The sequence below is a fragment of the Camelus dromedarius genome, chromosome 21, assembly GCF_036321535.1.
Source record: "Camelus dromedarius isolate mCamDro1 chromosome 21, mCamDro1.pat, whole genome shotgun sequence".
NCBI classification, from domain to species: Eukaryota; Metazoa; Chordata; class Mammalia; order Artiodactyla; family Camelidae; genus Camelus; species Camelus dromedarius.
In genome coordinates this window covers 11,054,529-11,069,815 of record NC_087456.1, presented here as the reverse complement: position 1 = coordinate 11,069,815, position 15,287 = coordinate 11,054,529, and the positions used below count along the sequence as shown (strand labels likewise).

The 15,287-nt window shown below is 42.7% G+C and overlaps 1 protein-coding gene across 2 annotated transcripts in view; it reads right to left on the bottom strand.

Annotated features, from left to right (window-relative positions):
- The window catches only part of HHAT (hedgehog acyltransferase), a 282,454-nt gene that overhangs the window by 193,939 nt on the left and 73,228 nt on the right, over positions 1–15,287 (bottom strand). For both annotated transcript variants that reach the window (XM_031438630.2, XM_010992144.3), the window contains exon 7: positions 13,325–13,496. In XM_031438630.2, the coding sequence (XP_031294490.1) occupies positions 13,325–13,496 (172 nt within the window). The remainder of the gene's footprint in view (positions 1–13,324; positions 13,497–15,287) is intronic.

The following is a 15,287-nucleotide window of genomic DNA, read 5'->3' as shown; positions in this document are numbered from 1 at the left end:
GAAAGTAACAACATGGCAAGGATTGGAGGATGAGAAGTATGCATTTGTAGAGTGGGGTTGGGTATAAAAATCATCTTCTAGAGTGAAAATGTGAGCAAGAGCTTAGTGCTGTTGTGTGAGGGGAAAAGAGAATGGGGACTAGGTAAGGAGCGAGTGGTCAAGTGTATTTGTTTTAAGTGGTACAACAAACATTTATCTTTACTTTTGGCAGCCTAGCACTTAACCCACCTGCCTGTGTTCAGGGCACTTCCCATCTTCTGTGTCTTTGCACAGCCTTCCTCCTGCTATACGAGTGGGAGATACCAGACACTTGCTTCCCCAGACTCCCCTGCACTCTACCTAAGCTCTGCCAATCAGACAGGGACACTGGCGGCAGTGCCATTAATGGTGGCACCCAGGGGCCAGTACTGGTGTGGACAGTGTGGGCTACAGAGACTGGTGCCAGCAGCGGCTGTGGTGAGGGAATGGCATCCTCCCAGAGTCAGCTCCGCGGCATACTTGGGGGTTGCTGCACGTGCCCTGAATTCAGTTTTCCAGCGTCCCTACCCATGATTCTGTGAACTGCCCATTTTCCTTTTAATGGGTGTGATTTTCTGCATTAGTCATCCCAAGTTGGTTTTTGCTACTTCCAAGGATGAAACTGACTGATTAAGAAACTGACACTAGAGTTACAGGCATCACACTGCTGGGGAAAGCCAGGAAATCTTGACTTGCTTATCCGGGTTCTTTGGGGCTTAAGGCAGTGAAAATCTAGCTAGCAATAAACGGTGAGAATCTGGAAGCTCCAGGCACAGCGTTGAAACCATTCATCAAGTCATGATTGCGTGTGGGCATCTGGAAAGCAGCAGCCACGTAAGGTGAGGCTCTGGGTGACCAGGTGGACACTTCCACAGATCACTACTGTGGTAAACACCACGATACACTGCTCAGATCTTCCTCCAGGAATGAAGGGCTTATTATCCCAGCCAATGGGAGTGTCATCAGCAGAAACTCTCAGCCGTCAGCCTCTTTGGGGACTGCCTCTCCTCAAGAAAGCTGCCTTGTCCAACATCATGCTCTTTCTGAGGCAGCCCACCTCCAATGACTAAGTGGGTAGAAAGACCACCCCCCCCAACTTCACTGAGGACAACTCTGAAGAATACACTCTCCACAGGATCAACGGAGGCTTCCATGAAGACTGCTGCAGCTCAGTTCTCCTCCTGCCCCATCATGCTTTCTTCCCTTTCCTTCCATGGGTGTTAACCCCAAGAGAATCGCTAATATGCACCTGCAAACTAGCCTCCCTGGGGAACCAAGACCGCAACTAACAAGAGCGTCCTGTCCTTTAACTCCATGAAATATGGTGTGGGCTGCTTGCTCCCAGCTGCCATGGAGAACTTCAACAGAAGGAAGCAGAGAACTACACGCTCAGGTTCCTAAATTCTCAGCTCAAGCAGTGGATTGAAACCCAGGGACCTTCTAATACTCTGCTTTAAAAAAAACAAAATAAAAAATATCTTATCTCCTGCAGCCATAGGGCTGAGAAAGCCAAAAAACAACTCAAAGTTCTGATCCTTAGGTTTATCAAACTACCACGTTAACTGAATTCTCATCCTTGCAAGGTATCTCATGCAAAAGTTAGGTACCGATCTTCAAAGGGTGGGATTCCTAAGAACCACAGAGGAGATTGCTCAGAATATCCTGAACCCCCAAACTTAGCGAGCATCTCTCGCTGGCAGAAGCACCCCCTCTTTCCCTGTGAGATAAGGCCGATCCAGTTTTGCCTGAAAATTCCTTTCATAAAGTCACTTGAGAGAAATACTGTGCAAGAGAATTCAATTTTCCTCATTCCTTCTGCCTACCACTCTTTCCAAGTTAAGATGGACCCCAGCATGCCCCAAGGGGCCTATAACAAGGCTTTTGCCCCAAAAGAACTGCAAGATTTTGTTACTTTATATTGACAAAAATCTGGCCAATATGTGTGGAAGTGGATTCTGAGGATTTTAAACGGAGGAGAGGACAACGTTGGGTGGAATTATCGTTATGAGCGCACTTACCAGCAATCCAGGACCCCACATGCCGGCTGCAGCAGCTGGGAATGCTGCTGATTGTTTGAGAGTTTAGAAACCCAGCCACCACAACTGCCCATACTTACGGGACTGAGATGCCAGAAATTCTTCAGGAAACCATAAAGGAAGTAATAGAATCATTTCAGGAGATAAGAATGTCTGGGTAGACTTATCATATGTGACCTGCTAACCCAGCAGCCCCCAGTTATGTCCCCAAGAGAGCCCAGAAGATACTCCCTTCAGCAAGACTTGAAGATATACATTAACGAGGGGAGCACAAGCATCTCTGAAATGTGTGGCCCAGGCCTTTCTCTGGGGGCTGGAGGTGCTGTTTGGGGACAATGAGACTCTACATTTCAATGTAAAGAAAATGTTATGTAATAAAGACTTAATAGCAGAGCTAACTTCCCAGGCAAAGTGGGCGTGATTACAACAGTAAGGCATCTGGTCAGCGTGGCAGTCACAGTGCTCGGATCCACAGGCACCTTCGGCAAAGAGTAACTGACCATGAGGTCCCTGGGCCTTGAAGAGATGGGGATTCTCAGCACTTACCCTGGACAAACTTCTCCACGTACTAAAACTTTCCTGTGTCTCTTTTTATATGTTACCATTATATACGTTGTGTCATATATATGTATCACATATGCAAAGGTCTTAAGGAAATGTCTGGTACAGAGTAAGTGCTCAATAAACGTTAGCTATCATTATTACTACTATCACCTCTACTGTTGTTATTATGTGTATCGCTGGGGGAAAGAATCAAGCCTTAGTGAACAGTCCTGGCCTAAGCCGTCATGATAGTTACAGCTCTTCAACCTAACCCAAGGCTTGAGTCAATTCATAGATCTAGAGTCCCCTGAAGAGAGGGGAGGCCACGTTACTAGGAGGGAAAAAATTCTACAGCAATATCACAAGAACACAATCTGACTCGTATCTCCTTCCTCGCATTCCCTAAAGAGACCAGATCGTTTACTGGGATAACTGTGTTCCCAGAAAGAGGAAAATACCTAGAATCTGGGGGGGAGGGGTCACTGAACACCATCTCTACACTGACACTAACATGTAGGAACCCCAAATGCTATTTTGGTTCATGAATCAGAGTGGGAGCAAATGGGGACAAGTGGCAAACGGACTTTGGACCTCAATTTGTTTCACAGCAGGCCCAGTGGGACCCCAAATCTATCTGTGGTTACCTTCCGAGTTCTTGAGGAAGGGAACTGGAAGAATCCCTACCCTTGATCCCAGATCTATGAACTAGAGCCTACTATTAGGAAGTGAAGATACAGATATATTCTCCCTATCATAGCAGTAACCCAAGAGCAACATGGCATCTCTGGTGAAATGACAGGGATAAAAGACTAATGTCAAAACACCCAAAAGATGCAGGTAAAATGATTCTAAAACATCCTCATTTAACTTGCCAATCTGGCACATACACAATAGATGGACCTTGGAAAATGACTATGCATTACTGTATATTGAATACAGTTAGGGACTCCAATTATAGATGTTCTTCTAAATGTAATATATTGGGGCAAATTCACACAGCCCCTGGCACCTGATTCTCAGCTCTTAATCTAGAATTTTTTTTTTCTTTCCTAATAAATAAAGAGACTCAAAAGCAGAATACTTTAACTTGGCTGGGACAGAAGGACACCTCTACAGTGTTGCCCCAGGGGTAACATTACCTCTCCAGTTGTGTGTCCCTAATTCATCTGCAGGAAACAAGTTGACTCACCCCCTCGCAGGAAGTTGGTTTGGTACCTTAATAGAAGCATGATATTAAGCCCTGTGAATCTACAAGTGCCAGGTGCACCACAGGTCTTAGTAAGATACAAGCATTACCAGAAGTGAAAGGGAATATAGGGCTGTCACCTGAGAGAAATTTCTGTGGGGTCAAGATCTAAGTAAAGGACAAGTAGATCCACTTTGCGCTACTGAGTCCTAAGAAAGAGACACAATTGTTGGGGAGCCTCTTTGGAATTTGGAAGCAACATACACATAGCTGAGCATGCTGCTTTGACGACTCATTTACTAGATGAGCTATGCCAAACCACAGGATACCAGAAGACCATGCTACCCGAGCTGTCCTTTACCCACCGAGAGTTATCTCATCCATCTAGCCATAAAATCAGGTATGCCTGGTAGCGCTCCCTCGTCAATGGATACATACACGTACACACACATAAATACATATTCATATATACACACATTCACATACGCACAGACACAGAGAGAGGACCCTGAAGTCACAAATACTTCGCAGGAAAAGGGACCTCACCTTCCCAGTGTGCGCACTCCTGCTAACTACCATCTTTCTCTCCTTCCACACCTAAGGCTCCATGAGGATCCGATGAAGGAGGGAAAATGAGTTATCAGTTAGCATTCCTATTACTAATGCTTTGAACTCTTTATCTGGTAAATTATTTATTTCCATTTGTTGTTTTCCAAGGTTTTTCTCTTATTCTATTGAAACAAATTCTTCTGTCTTCTCATTTCGCTTAATTTTCTCTGTCTCTATGAAATTAGGTGGAACAGTTATCTATTCCAGTCTTGAAGGGGTGTCCCTGTGTGGGGGCATCCCTATATGGTCTGCATGTGCCCGGCGGCTTTGGTGGGAGGGCTGGATCTGAAACGAGCACAAGTCAAATCTTTTCCTAGGGTGTGCTGGCAGCCATTACCCTGGTAGGAGGTGGGGCTGGAGACGGAGCAGATAGGGACGGAGCCAGGCGTGAGCCAGGGCTTCTCTGCTCAGTGGCCAACACCTGACTGGGGAGGGGAGAGGAGGGTCCTGAGTTGCTGGGGCAAAAGTCCTGAGGTTCAGGTCGGAGCTGACTCTGTTCCCTCTCTCCCAGCACCAGAACCCTTGCCCCAGCAGGGAGCAGTGCGGGAGCAAGAGGGGCTGGAGCAGGGGCTGGAGCAGGCACGTGGTTCAGGCTGTGGCAGCTCTGGCCCCAGGCAGAGTCCAAGATGACTTCTGATGCGCTGCCTCCATAAGCACCAGTAGCTGCACCCACCCCATTCAGATGCCGTTCCAGGTCCAAGCTGGCTCCATCCCTCACAGCTAAGCACTCCTCTTGGCCACGGTAGCCCTCACCCTAGTGTGGAGCTGTAGCATGCAGCGAGTGGGGGCAGAGCAGATGCTCAGCTCAGGCTGGGGTGCATGCCAGGCTGATCACAAGAAAACAGCCAAGTACCATGCAGTTTCAATCTGTTTTCTCCACCTTGTTCTCCGGGGTGAGCGAGTGTGTGTGCACTCTTCATGAGTGGAGCCGAGGTTTCTCACAGCCCTTCTTTTAGACCCACTGGTTTTCTAACCAACTAAAGAGACTCATCTTCCTGGTGATGGACCCCAGGGCTGGGTGCCCAATATGTAGCTCAAACTGCTCACTCCCCAGGGAGGATTTCTACCTGTAAGATCCCGGTCCTCTTCTGAGTCCCCTCCCAGGAGCACAGGTCCCAAACTAATTGCTTCTCTTCCCTTCCTACTCCATTCCACATGGATCTTTCTTACAGCCTTAGCTGTACAAGAGTCTTCCTGCCAGTCTCCAGTTCGCTTTCAGTAAGCGATGTCTTTTTGATGTGTTCGTAGGGGAAGGTGAGCTCCATGTCCTCTGACTCCACTAACTTGATCTGAATCTACAGTCACCACTTTTTGGATGATTTCCCTTTGGCACCTTATGCAAAATCTTGGATTGATCACTGGCTTGGATGTCTGGTCACTCGCATTAACACCAGTCTAATGCATTCACTAGGCAGAGTTCCTATAAAATTTACTTTCTCCACCTGAACGTGTACATGAAGTATTCATTAAGCGTCTCTGCAGTGCACTGTTCTTTAGTGAGCACTGAGAGAGACAGACCCCAAAGGTAGTGGTGTAATTCCTTCTCTAAAGCAGCTTTCACTCTACTTAGCGGTGCTCAGAAGGAGTCATCTCCGGGCAGGGTAGAACATTTCTCAGTTCTGAGATCCTTTGAGATGAAAACCCAGTTGTCTATCTCCTTGCATATGAGACAAAGAGGCATTTTTAGTCTGTCTGTGCTGCTGCCTCACATTCAGCTGCAACATTGGGATGGGAAGGAAGGCCATCACAAAAAAAAGACAGAACCCTTCCATTAGGAGAATAAAAGTGACAGAATGAATTTCCTTTAGAAGGAAATCAGAAACTGCAGATCAGGGCCCAAAGGCCTGTGTAAGCTTTACAGTCCCTGATAGTTATTTTCTTTCTCTCTCCGAACATCCCAAGAGGCATAAGCCACCAAACCCTAAAGCTGGGGAAATCCTGTGCACCAGAGGGAAAGGGGATGTTTATCAGGCTCTACCCCAATCCCACGGCAGCCTGGAGGAAGGGAAACCCCGGGGAGAGATACAGGGACGGCAGGTTTGCCACAAGGAAGGGAGAAGCGGGCAAGACTGCCTGGGCTGTGCACGGTAGGGCCGTCTGAGCTCCCTTGACAGGGAGACACAACACACCAGGCATTACCACTTAACACAATTAAAGCAGCATATTAGCTACAGCCTCTATTTCCTCATTTCTGATTATTCTATAGCCCTGCTTTATACCTTAAAAATGATCGAATCAACAAGGAAAAAAGCCCACCATGGCCAAAGCCAAGGATGACTTCCAGAATGAAACAGACTCTCTTCACCCCCTTCGTACTTGGCCTCTCCAACTTCTGACGAACTGAGCCCTCCTTTCTTTTTGAAACCTTCACAAAACCATTTGCTTCCTTCTTCGTTTATTAATATTCCTTCTCATTTGTTGCTGGCTCTTCCTTTCCTGCCTGTTTCTTAAACGTTGGCATTTCCTCAAGTTCTACACTTGGCCCTCCTTTAATCTCACTCTACACATTCTTCGAGGAAACCGCTTTGCTCCCATGGACTCAACTATCACCTATTTGTGACGGCTATCAAATGTCTGTCTCCAGCGGGGAGGGTATGGCTCAGCGGCAGAGCGTGTGCTTAGCATGCACGAGGTCCTGGCTTCAGTTTCCAGCACCTCCGTTAAAAAAAAATAAACTTATGAATAAAATAATAACCTCCCCCAGACAAAACAAAACAACCTCTCTCTATCGGAAATGGACACATCTATCAGGTAGAAAATCAGTAAGGACATATTTGAACTCAACAGCACCATCAGTTAACTGATATAACTGACATCTATAGACTAGTCCGTCCAACACCAGAATACATTCTCAAGCTCACATGGAACACTCACCAAGATAAACCACATTCTGGGCCATAAAACATACCTAAATAAATTTATGAGAACAGAAATCGTACAATGTCTATCTCAAACAATAATGGAATTAAATTAGAAATCAACAATAGATAGAGAGCCAGGAAATCTCAAAATGCTTGGAAGTTAAACAACATACTTCTAAATAACACATTGTTTAAAAAAGAAATCTCAAGAAAATTAAAACATATTTTGTATTAATAAAAATTAAAATACAACTTATTAAAATGTATGGGATGCAGCAAAGGCAATGCTTAGAGAGAAATTTATAACACTGAATGCACATGTTAGAAAAGAAGAAATATCTAAGCTTCCACCTTAGGAAATTAGAAAGAGAAGAGCAAATTAAATCCAAAGTAAGCAGAAGAAATAATAAAAATTAGAGCAGAGATCAATAAAATTAAAAATAGGAAACCAATACAAAAAAAAATCAGCAAAACCAAAAGCTGGGTTTTTTTTTAAGATAAGTAAAATAAATAAGTTTCTAGCCAGATTAACCAAAAAAAAGAGAAGACACATATTACTAACATCAGAATGAAAGCAGAGACATCATTGCAGAGCTCATGGACAACCCTATGCTCACAAATTAAATAACTTAGGTGAAATGGACCAATTCCTTGAACAATACAATTCGTCAACTCACACATGAAACAGACAATATGAATAGGCCTATACCTATTAAAGAAATTGAATCAATAATTAATAACCTTCCCAAACAGAAAACATTTAAGGAAGTAAATATACAAATACTCTACAATCTTTTCCAAAAGAAAGAAATAGAAATACCTCCTGACTCGTCCTATGAGGCCAGCATTACCCTAACACCAAACCCAGACAAAACTTACAAGAAAACTACAGATCACTAATCTCTCATAAACATAGATGCAGAAATCCTCACCAAATATTGGTAAATCAAATCCATCAATGTATAAAAACAATTATACACCATGAAAAATGAGCTTTATCCAAGTATGCAAGGTTAGTTCAACATGTGAAAATCTACTCATGTAATCTATCACATCAACAAGCTAAAGAGGAAAAGAATGCATAATATCAACAATATGCAAGAAAGAAGTATTTGACAAAATCTAACACCAACTCATGATGAAAACTCTCAGCAAACTAGGAATAGAGAGGAACCTCCTCAACTAGTTAAGAAGCATCTACCAAAAACCTACAGGTAACATCATACTTAATGGTGAGAAAAACAGAAGTTTTTCAGGGTAAATCAAAAACATCGTTACTGGTGAGAACTGGGAAAAAGGCAAGGATGTCCCTTCTCACCACTCCTTTTCACTATCATACTGGAAGTCTTGGCTAACTCAATAAGAGAAGAAAATGAAACAAAATAAGACAAAAAACACTTTAGGAAAGAAAAAATTATCTTTTGTTGTTAGCAGATGACATGATTGTTATGTAGAAAATCCCAGAGTCAACAACAACAACAGCAAAAAAAAAAAAAAAAAAAAAAACTCCTGGAACTAATAAGAGATTGTAGTAACATCGCACAAAACAAGGCTAATGTATTAAAGTCAATCGCTTTCCTATTTACCAGCAATAAATAAGTGGAATTTGAAAGTAAAAACACAATACCACTTACATTAGCACCAAAAAAAAATTTAGGTATAAATATAACAAAATGTGTACGAGTTATACATGAGAAAAACTATTAAAGTCTGATGAAAGAAACCAAAGAAGAACTAAATAAAAAGAAAAATACCCACACTCATGGATAGAAAGACTCAAGATATCAAGATATCAGTTCTTCCATATTTGATCTATAGATGCAATACAATCCAAATCAAAATCCTAGCAAGTTATTTTGTGAATATCGACAAACTGATTCTAAAGTTTCTATGGAAAAGCAAAAGTCCCAGAACAACCAACACAACATTGGAAAAGAAGAACGTTAGAGGACGGCCACTCTCTGACTTCAAGACTTAATGTAAAGCTACGTTAATCAGGACCTTGTGATACTGGTGAAAAAATAAACAAAAAGATCAACGGAACAGAATAGAGAGCCCAGAAATAGACCCATAAACATAAATAGAGTCAACCAATCTTTGACAAAGGAGCAAAGGCAACATAATGGAGCAAGGATAGTCTTTTTAACAAATGTTGCTGGATGAAATTCATGTCTACGAATATAGCGACAGACCTTATACCCATCACAAAAATCAACTCAAAATATATCATAGACCTAAACATAAAACTCACAACTAGACGATAACACAGGAGAAAACTTAGGTGACCTTGGGTGCAGTGGCAACTTTTTAGATACAACACCAAAGGCATAATCCTTGGGAAAAAAAATTGATAAGGCTGACTTCATTCAAATGAAGAATTTCGTCTCTGTTACAAACTGTCAAGAGAATGAGAAGATAAGCCACAGACCGGGAGAAAATATTTGCAAAGGACTCATCTGATAAGGCACTGTTATCCAAATATACAGAGAACCATTAAAACTCAACAATAAAAAAATGAACAATCCAATTAAAAAGTGGGCAAAGACCTGAAACCGCTCATCAAAGAAAGTACACAGATAGCAAGTAAGCATATGAAAAGATGCTCCACATCCTATTTCCTGGGGAATTGTAAATTACATCAACGAGATACTACTGCGCAGCTAACAGAAGGGTCAAATTCCAAAACACTGACAACACCAAATACTGGCAAGTATGTGGAGCAACAGGCACTCATTCATTGCTAATGAAAATGCAAAATAGACAACCGCTTTGGAAAACAAAACCCCAAAAATAAGCCATTTTGGAAAAGCCAGTTTGGCAGTTTCTTACAAAAATAAACATACCCTTACCATGTAATCAAGCAATTGCACTCCTTGGTATTTATTCAAAGGAGTTGAAAACTTATGTCTACATAAAAACCTGCACATGGATGTTCGTAGCAAATTTATTCATAACTGCAAAACTCAGAGCAACTGATACGTACTTCAGTAGGCAAATAGATAAACTGTGGTATATCCAGACAATGCACTATTACTCAGCACTAAAAACAAATGAGCTATCAAAGCATAAAAAGACATAGAGAGGGAGAAGGCATATCTCAGTGGTAGAGTGTGTGCTTAGCATGCACAAGGTCCTGGGTTTGATCCCCAGTACCTCCATTAAATACACAAACAAACAAACAAACAAATAAACCTAATTAGCTCCCCCTCCCACCCCCCCCAAATTTTTTTTTTTATAATGACAGGGAGGAACCTTCAAAGCAAATCACTAAGTGAAACATAACCTGAAAAAGCTACATACTGTATGATTCCAACTATAAAAGATTCTGGAAAAGCTAAAACCATGGAGATGGTAAAAAGATCAATAGCCCACAGGGAGGAAAGGGGACGGAGGGATTAACAGAGCACAGAGGATTTTTAGGGCTATGAAACTACTCTGTTTATTTTAGTGGCGGATACGTGTCATTATACATCTGTCAAAACCCACAGACTATACAACACTAAGTAAGTTCTAATGTAAATGATGGACTTGGGGTGATAACGATGTGTCAATGTAGGTTCATCAGTTGTAACAAATGGGCCACCTACGTGGAGATGATGATAGTGAGGGAGGCTGTGCACAGTGTGGGTCAGGTGGATTATATGGGAAATCTCTGTACTTTGCTCTCGATTTTGCCATAATCTAAAATTGTTCTAAAAAATAAAGTCTATTTTATAAAAAGGAAATGATACAACCCAAAATCAGGTTATCTTTGTGGAGGGGGTAAACGAAAGTAATGGGATTTTGTGTGCAAACAAAGGACTCCTAGGATGCTGGTTAGTTCTTAATTTGAGTGGCAGGCACCCAAATGGACCACTGGTGACTGTTCTGAGTCCCTGGATTTACCACCCTTAGCGCTGACCTTAGGAGGAATAGCTCTCTGAGATAACAGCTTTTCCTTACTGTTTAGGCCCCATTTTGAGTTTTGCTTTCCAGTTTTGGAGTTAAAATCACCCAAACCAATACAATCTCTTAATTTGGATGCAGTATGACTAGGATCCAATTTAGCATAAACCATCATTTAATCCTATTTTGTTTGCCTAAGTGTATCATTAAAGACTTAGATTATTAGCTACCCCTAACTACAAAAAAGATTTGTTTGGGAAGAAGAGACCATTAAAACAGCTCAGCATTTTTCCAATCCTAAAAGGCATCTTCCTTGAAAACATCCTGATTAAGCTTGTGTGATAACAAGGGCAATCAGGATTTTTTTAATCTATAAATCACCAAACAGATAAGGAGTCAGGCTATTACTCTTGCCCTCGGCAGGGAGCAGCTTAATCTGGCCGGAAGATCACACATTTCCCATTGGAGCTGCAGGCTGGAGGTCAGACCACAGGGTTGAATTCAGTGACCACGGGAGTTCTTGAACGGTGAGCAAACAAGGAAATGAGGAGATTTTATTCAGAAATGGGCATGTTCTCTGCTATTTGGCCAGAGGTAAAAAGAACAATGACTTCTCACCTAAACAAGCAATTCTCCAGTAAAGACATACAAATGGCCAATAGGCATGTGAAAAAATGCTCAGTATTGCTAATTATCAGAGAAATGCAAATCAAAACTACAAGGAGATATCACCTCACACCAGTCAGAACAGTCATCATTAAAAAGTCCACAAACTATAAATGCTGGAGAGGATGTGGAGAAAAGGGAGCCCTCCTACACTATTGGTGGGAATGCAGTTTGTGCAGCCATTATGGAAACAGTATGGAGATCCCTTTTAAAACTAAAAAGAGTTACCCTATGATCCAGTAATCCCACTCCTGGGCTTATATCTGGAGGGAACTCCAATTGAAAAAGATACATGCACCCAAATGTTCATAGCAGCACTATATACAATATAGATGGACCTGGAGATCATCATTCTAAGTGAAATAAGCCAGAAAGAGAAAGAAAAATACCGTATGATACAACTCATACGTAGAATCTAAAAAATAAAAAAACTTTTTAAAAAGGACACTACAAACTCATCTACAAAACAGAAATAGACTCACAGACATAGAAAACAAACTTATGATTACCAGGGAAGGAAGGGGGTGGGAAGGGATAAACTGGAAGTTTAAGATTTGCAGATACTAACTAATACATATAAAATAGATAAACAATTTTCTACTGTAGAGCACAGGGAACTATATTCAATATCTTGTAGCAACTTATAATGACAAAGAATATGAAAAGGAATATATGTATGTATATGTATGACTGAAACATTATGCTGTACACCAGAAATTGACACAACATTGTAAACTGACTATACTTCAATAAAAAAGAAAGAAAGAAAGTAAATAAAGAACAACAGCTTCTCCTCAGAAAATCCCATACTGGAGACTGTGTCCTGCTGAGGAAGTAAGACTCGCAGCCCACCTACTTACTGGCAGATCTAAAGAAATGGGTAGACAAGAAAGAGGCCAATAGAGAGACCTGCATAAACACACACCATGAATTCTATCTATCAAATACTTAGTAAAATAAGCCCTTCAACTGACTGGTTTCATTTGATCCTCAAAACAACTCTGCAGAGTCTGCTTATTTGACAGGTGAAGACACAGAGTTGTGGCAAGCTGCCAAAGGTTGCCCACTAGCGGCCGGTGGAGCCGAGGTTCAAATCTATCTGCCTGACTCTAAAGCTCACACTCTGCTTTATATCGTACACAAAAACAACAAGGACTCCTGCAGAACTCAGCCTTACAGTATTACCTCTCAGCAGGAACTCCTAGGTGCACCCAGCATCTCTTGACTTCTCCTGTCAAGTGCACTGCTGGCCACGCCAGGAAGATGCAGACCCAGAGAAGCTTAGGACGATTCCACTATGAAGAGGGATGGCTACCATCCTTGGTTCCCAGACCACAAAGCCTGGCCCTCACCTGTCAGCCACCTCACACGTGCATCATCTTGGCCACAAGAGGAGCAAGGTTAAAAAAAAAAAAAAAAGGTTTGCTCAAGCCAACTCCACCCCTGTCTGCACCCAGTCCAGCTTCACTCTGAAGCTACCTCCTGATGCTTGTTCTACTGCCAGTGATTTCCACAGTTACCTAAGGTCCAGCAAGAGACGGCCCTCAGGAGGGAGGTGCTGCTGTAGATGGCGTGCATGTACATGAGGTGAACCATCAGCTCCGCCAACCACCAACAGAAGAAGAGGCGGCCCAGCCCCAGGACAAGGATGGAAAAGCTGGCCTTCAGCGAGCCGTGCTCTTGCTGCTGCATCTGAAGTGGGAACAAAAGAGACCATCAGATTGTGCCTCCATTTTTAACACCTTTCTCAGTCCCCTAGACAACGTTTTCATAAACTTTCATCACTGCCGTATCTTCTCACAGAGGGTTGGTTTTTTGCCTCAGGAACACTCAGTGTTCTTGGGTGAAAAAAGTCACATCCAAGCTAGAAAATTCTGTCCCAGAGTAAGAATAGGGTGGGGGCAACAAGCTAACCCAGTGCTGAGAACCAAGATGGGTTCTGCTCTCTGCACCCCAATGGCAACCTTGCAAAAACCCAGGGTGCAAGGCAATCCCTGGTGCATCCTCGACAAACACGGAAAAGCAAGAAAGCACCTAAGTTTTCTGGCTCTTACACGGATACAGTTTTACTGTACTGAAGGCTGCCTTGAAATGCAAAAGGTGAATGCATAAATCATGAAGTTGGATCTGCACACTTTATAAAGCTGGCAGAGGGTACGGACCTGATTCAGCATTTGACAATCAGGGCTCAAGACACTACGTAAAAGTGGCACAGTGTGTCCCCCTGCAGCCACGAGGGGTGACAGAGGGTCCCCCTGCAGCCAGAAGGGGTGGCAGGCATTGCCCTTCAAGGTGACGGGAGACCTCCACTCCGAGGAATATGTTTTCATTCCATTCTTGAGCATATATTCTACTGCTTTCTCAAACTGTCCTCTTACAGCAAGAAGCCAGACCAAGAAGTTCTGGCAGGTGCAGCGGAAGCACAGAAATCTGCATAAATGGCTTTCCCGCTCGGGCCATCTGCTTGGTTAGCTATGCCAAGGAAAGCTGTCAGTTTTACTTTTTTTTAACATAAACTGATCAAACTAATGGGAATTTCCTTTGCCCTTTAGTTTCCTTCAGTTCACTTCAGAAAGATATTTGTTAAGAAACAAAAGTGCTTTAAACGATTCACCAAGCCAGGTCTGCAGGTTTGACAGGGCAAGTGCTGGCTGGGAAGGTTATCCAGGAAGGGGGGCGGGGGACGGGCAGCTCAAAGTGAAGTCCATTGACAGCCACATGACTGTGACCCAGTGCAGACCCTTTCCCTTTCCAGGCATAGACTGAGGGTGGGTTTCACCTGAATCCTGACCTAATGCCTGTGTGTTATGTGAGAACCTATAAAGTCTACAGCAGAGCATCGACAAGCCAGCAGAGGGCTAAATCCTCAGTGAGAGACCCCTACCTGCCCATCCTTCTGCATGTCTATGTTATTTAACTGAGAAGAAAAAGGAAAGAACCCAAACATCCAACAGCAGGGGCTGGGGGCTTAGTTAAATGCATGAGTGCATCTCAATTTTACGTATCCATGAAAACTGTTTTTTCGATATAAATGTGCGTAACTGATGAAAGTCTGGAGACACTGACACCAAAATGGCAGCAGTGATTGTCATCTTCAGATGATAAGATTCTTCTTTTTCTTTTCACTGAAGTCTAGCTGATTTACAATGTTGTGTTAGTTTCTGGTGTACAGCACAGTGATTCAGTTATATGTACATATATTCTTTTTCATATTTTTTTCATTATAGGTTTGGACGGTAAGAGTCTTAAGTTATTTTTAACAATGATTTTTTTTCTGCAATCAGGGAAACAAGTAACGTAGCTTTACAATATTGTGAAGACTTTGGTCCTCTCTGCTGGTGAAGTAAGTCCTCTGTTTCTGTACACTTCTAAAAAAAATGCCTAGCTTCAGAACCTCCCCTGGGAAGCCCACCATCCTCTATGAACAAGTCATCTTTATTCTCTTTTGAGCTGGCCCCACCTTTATTTCTCCTTACCTTCCTG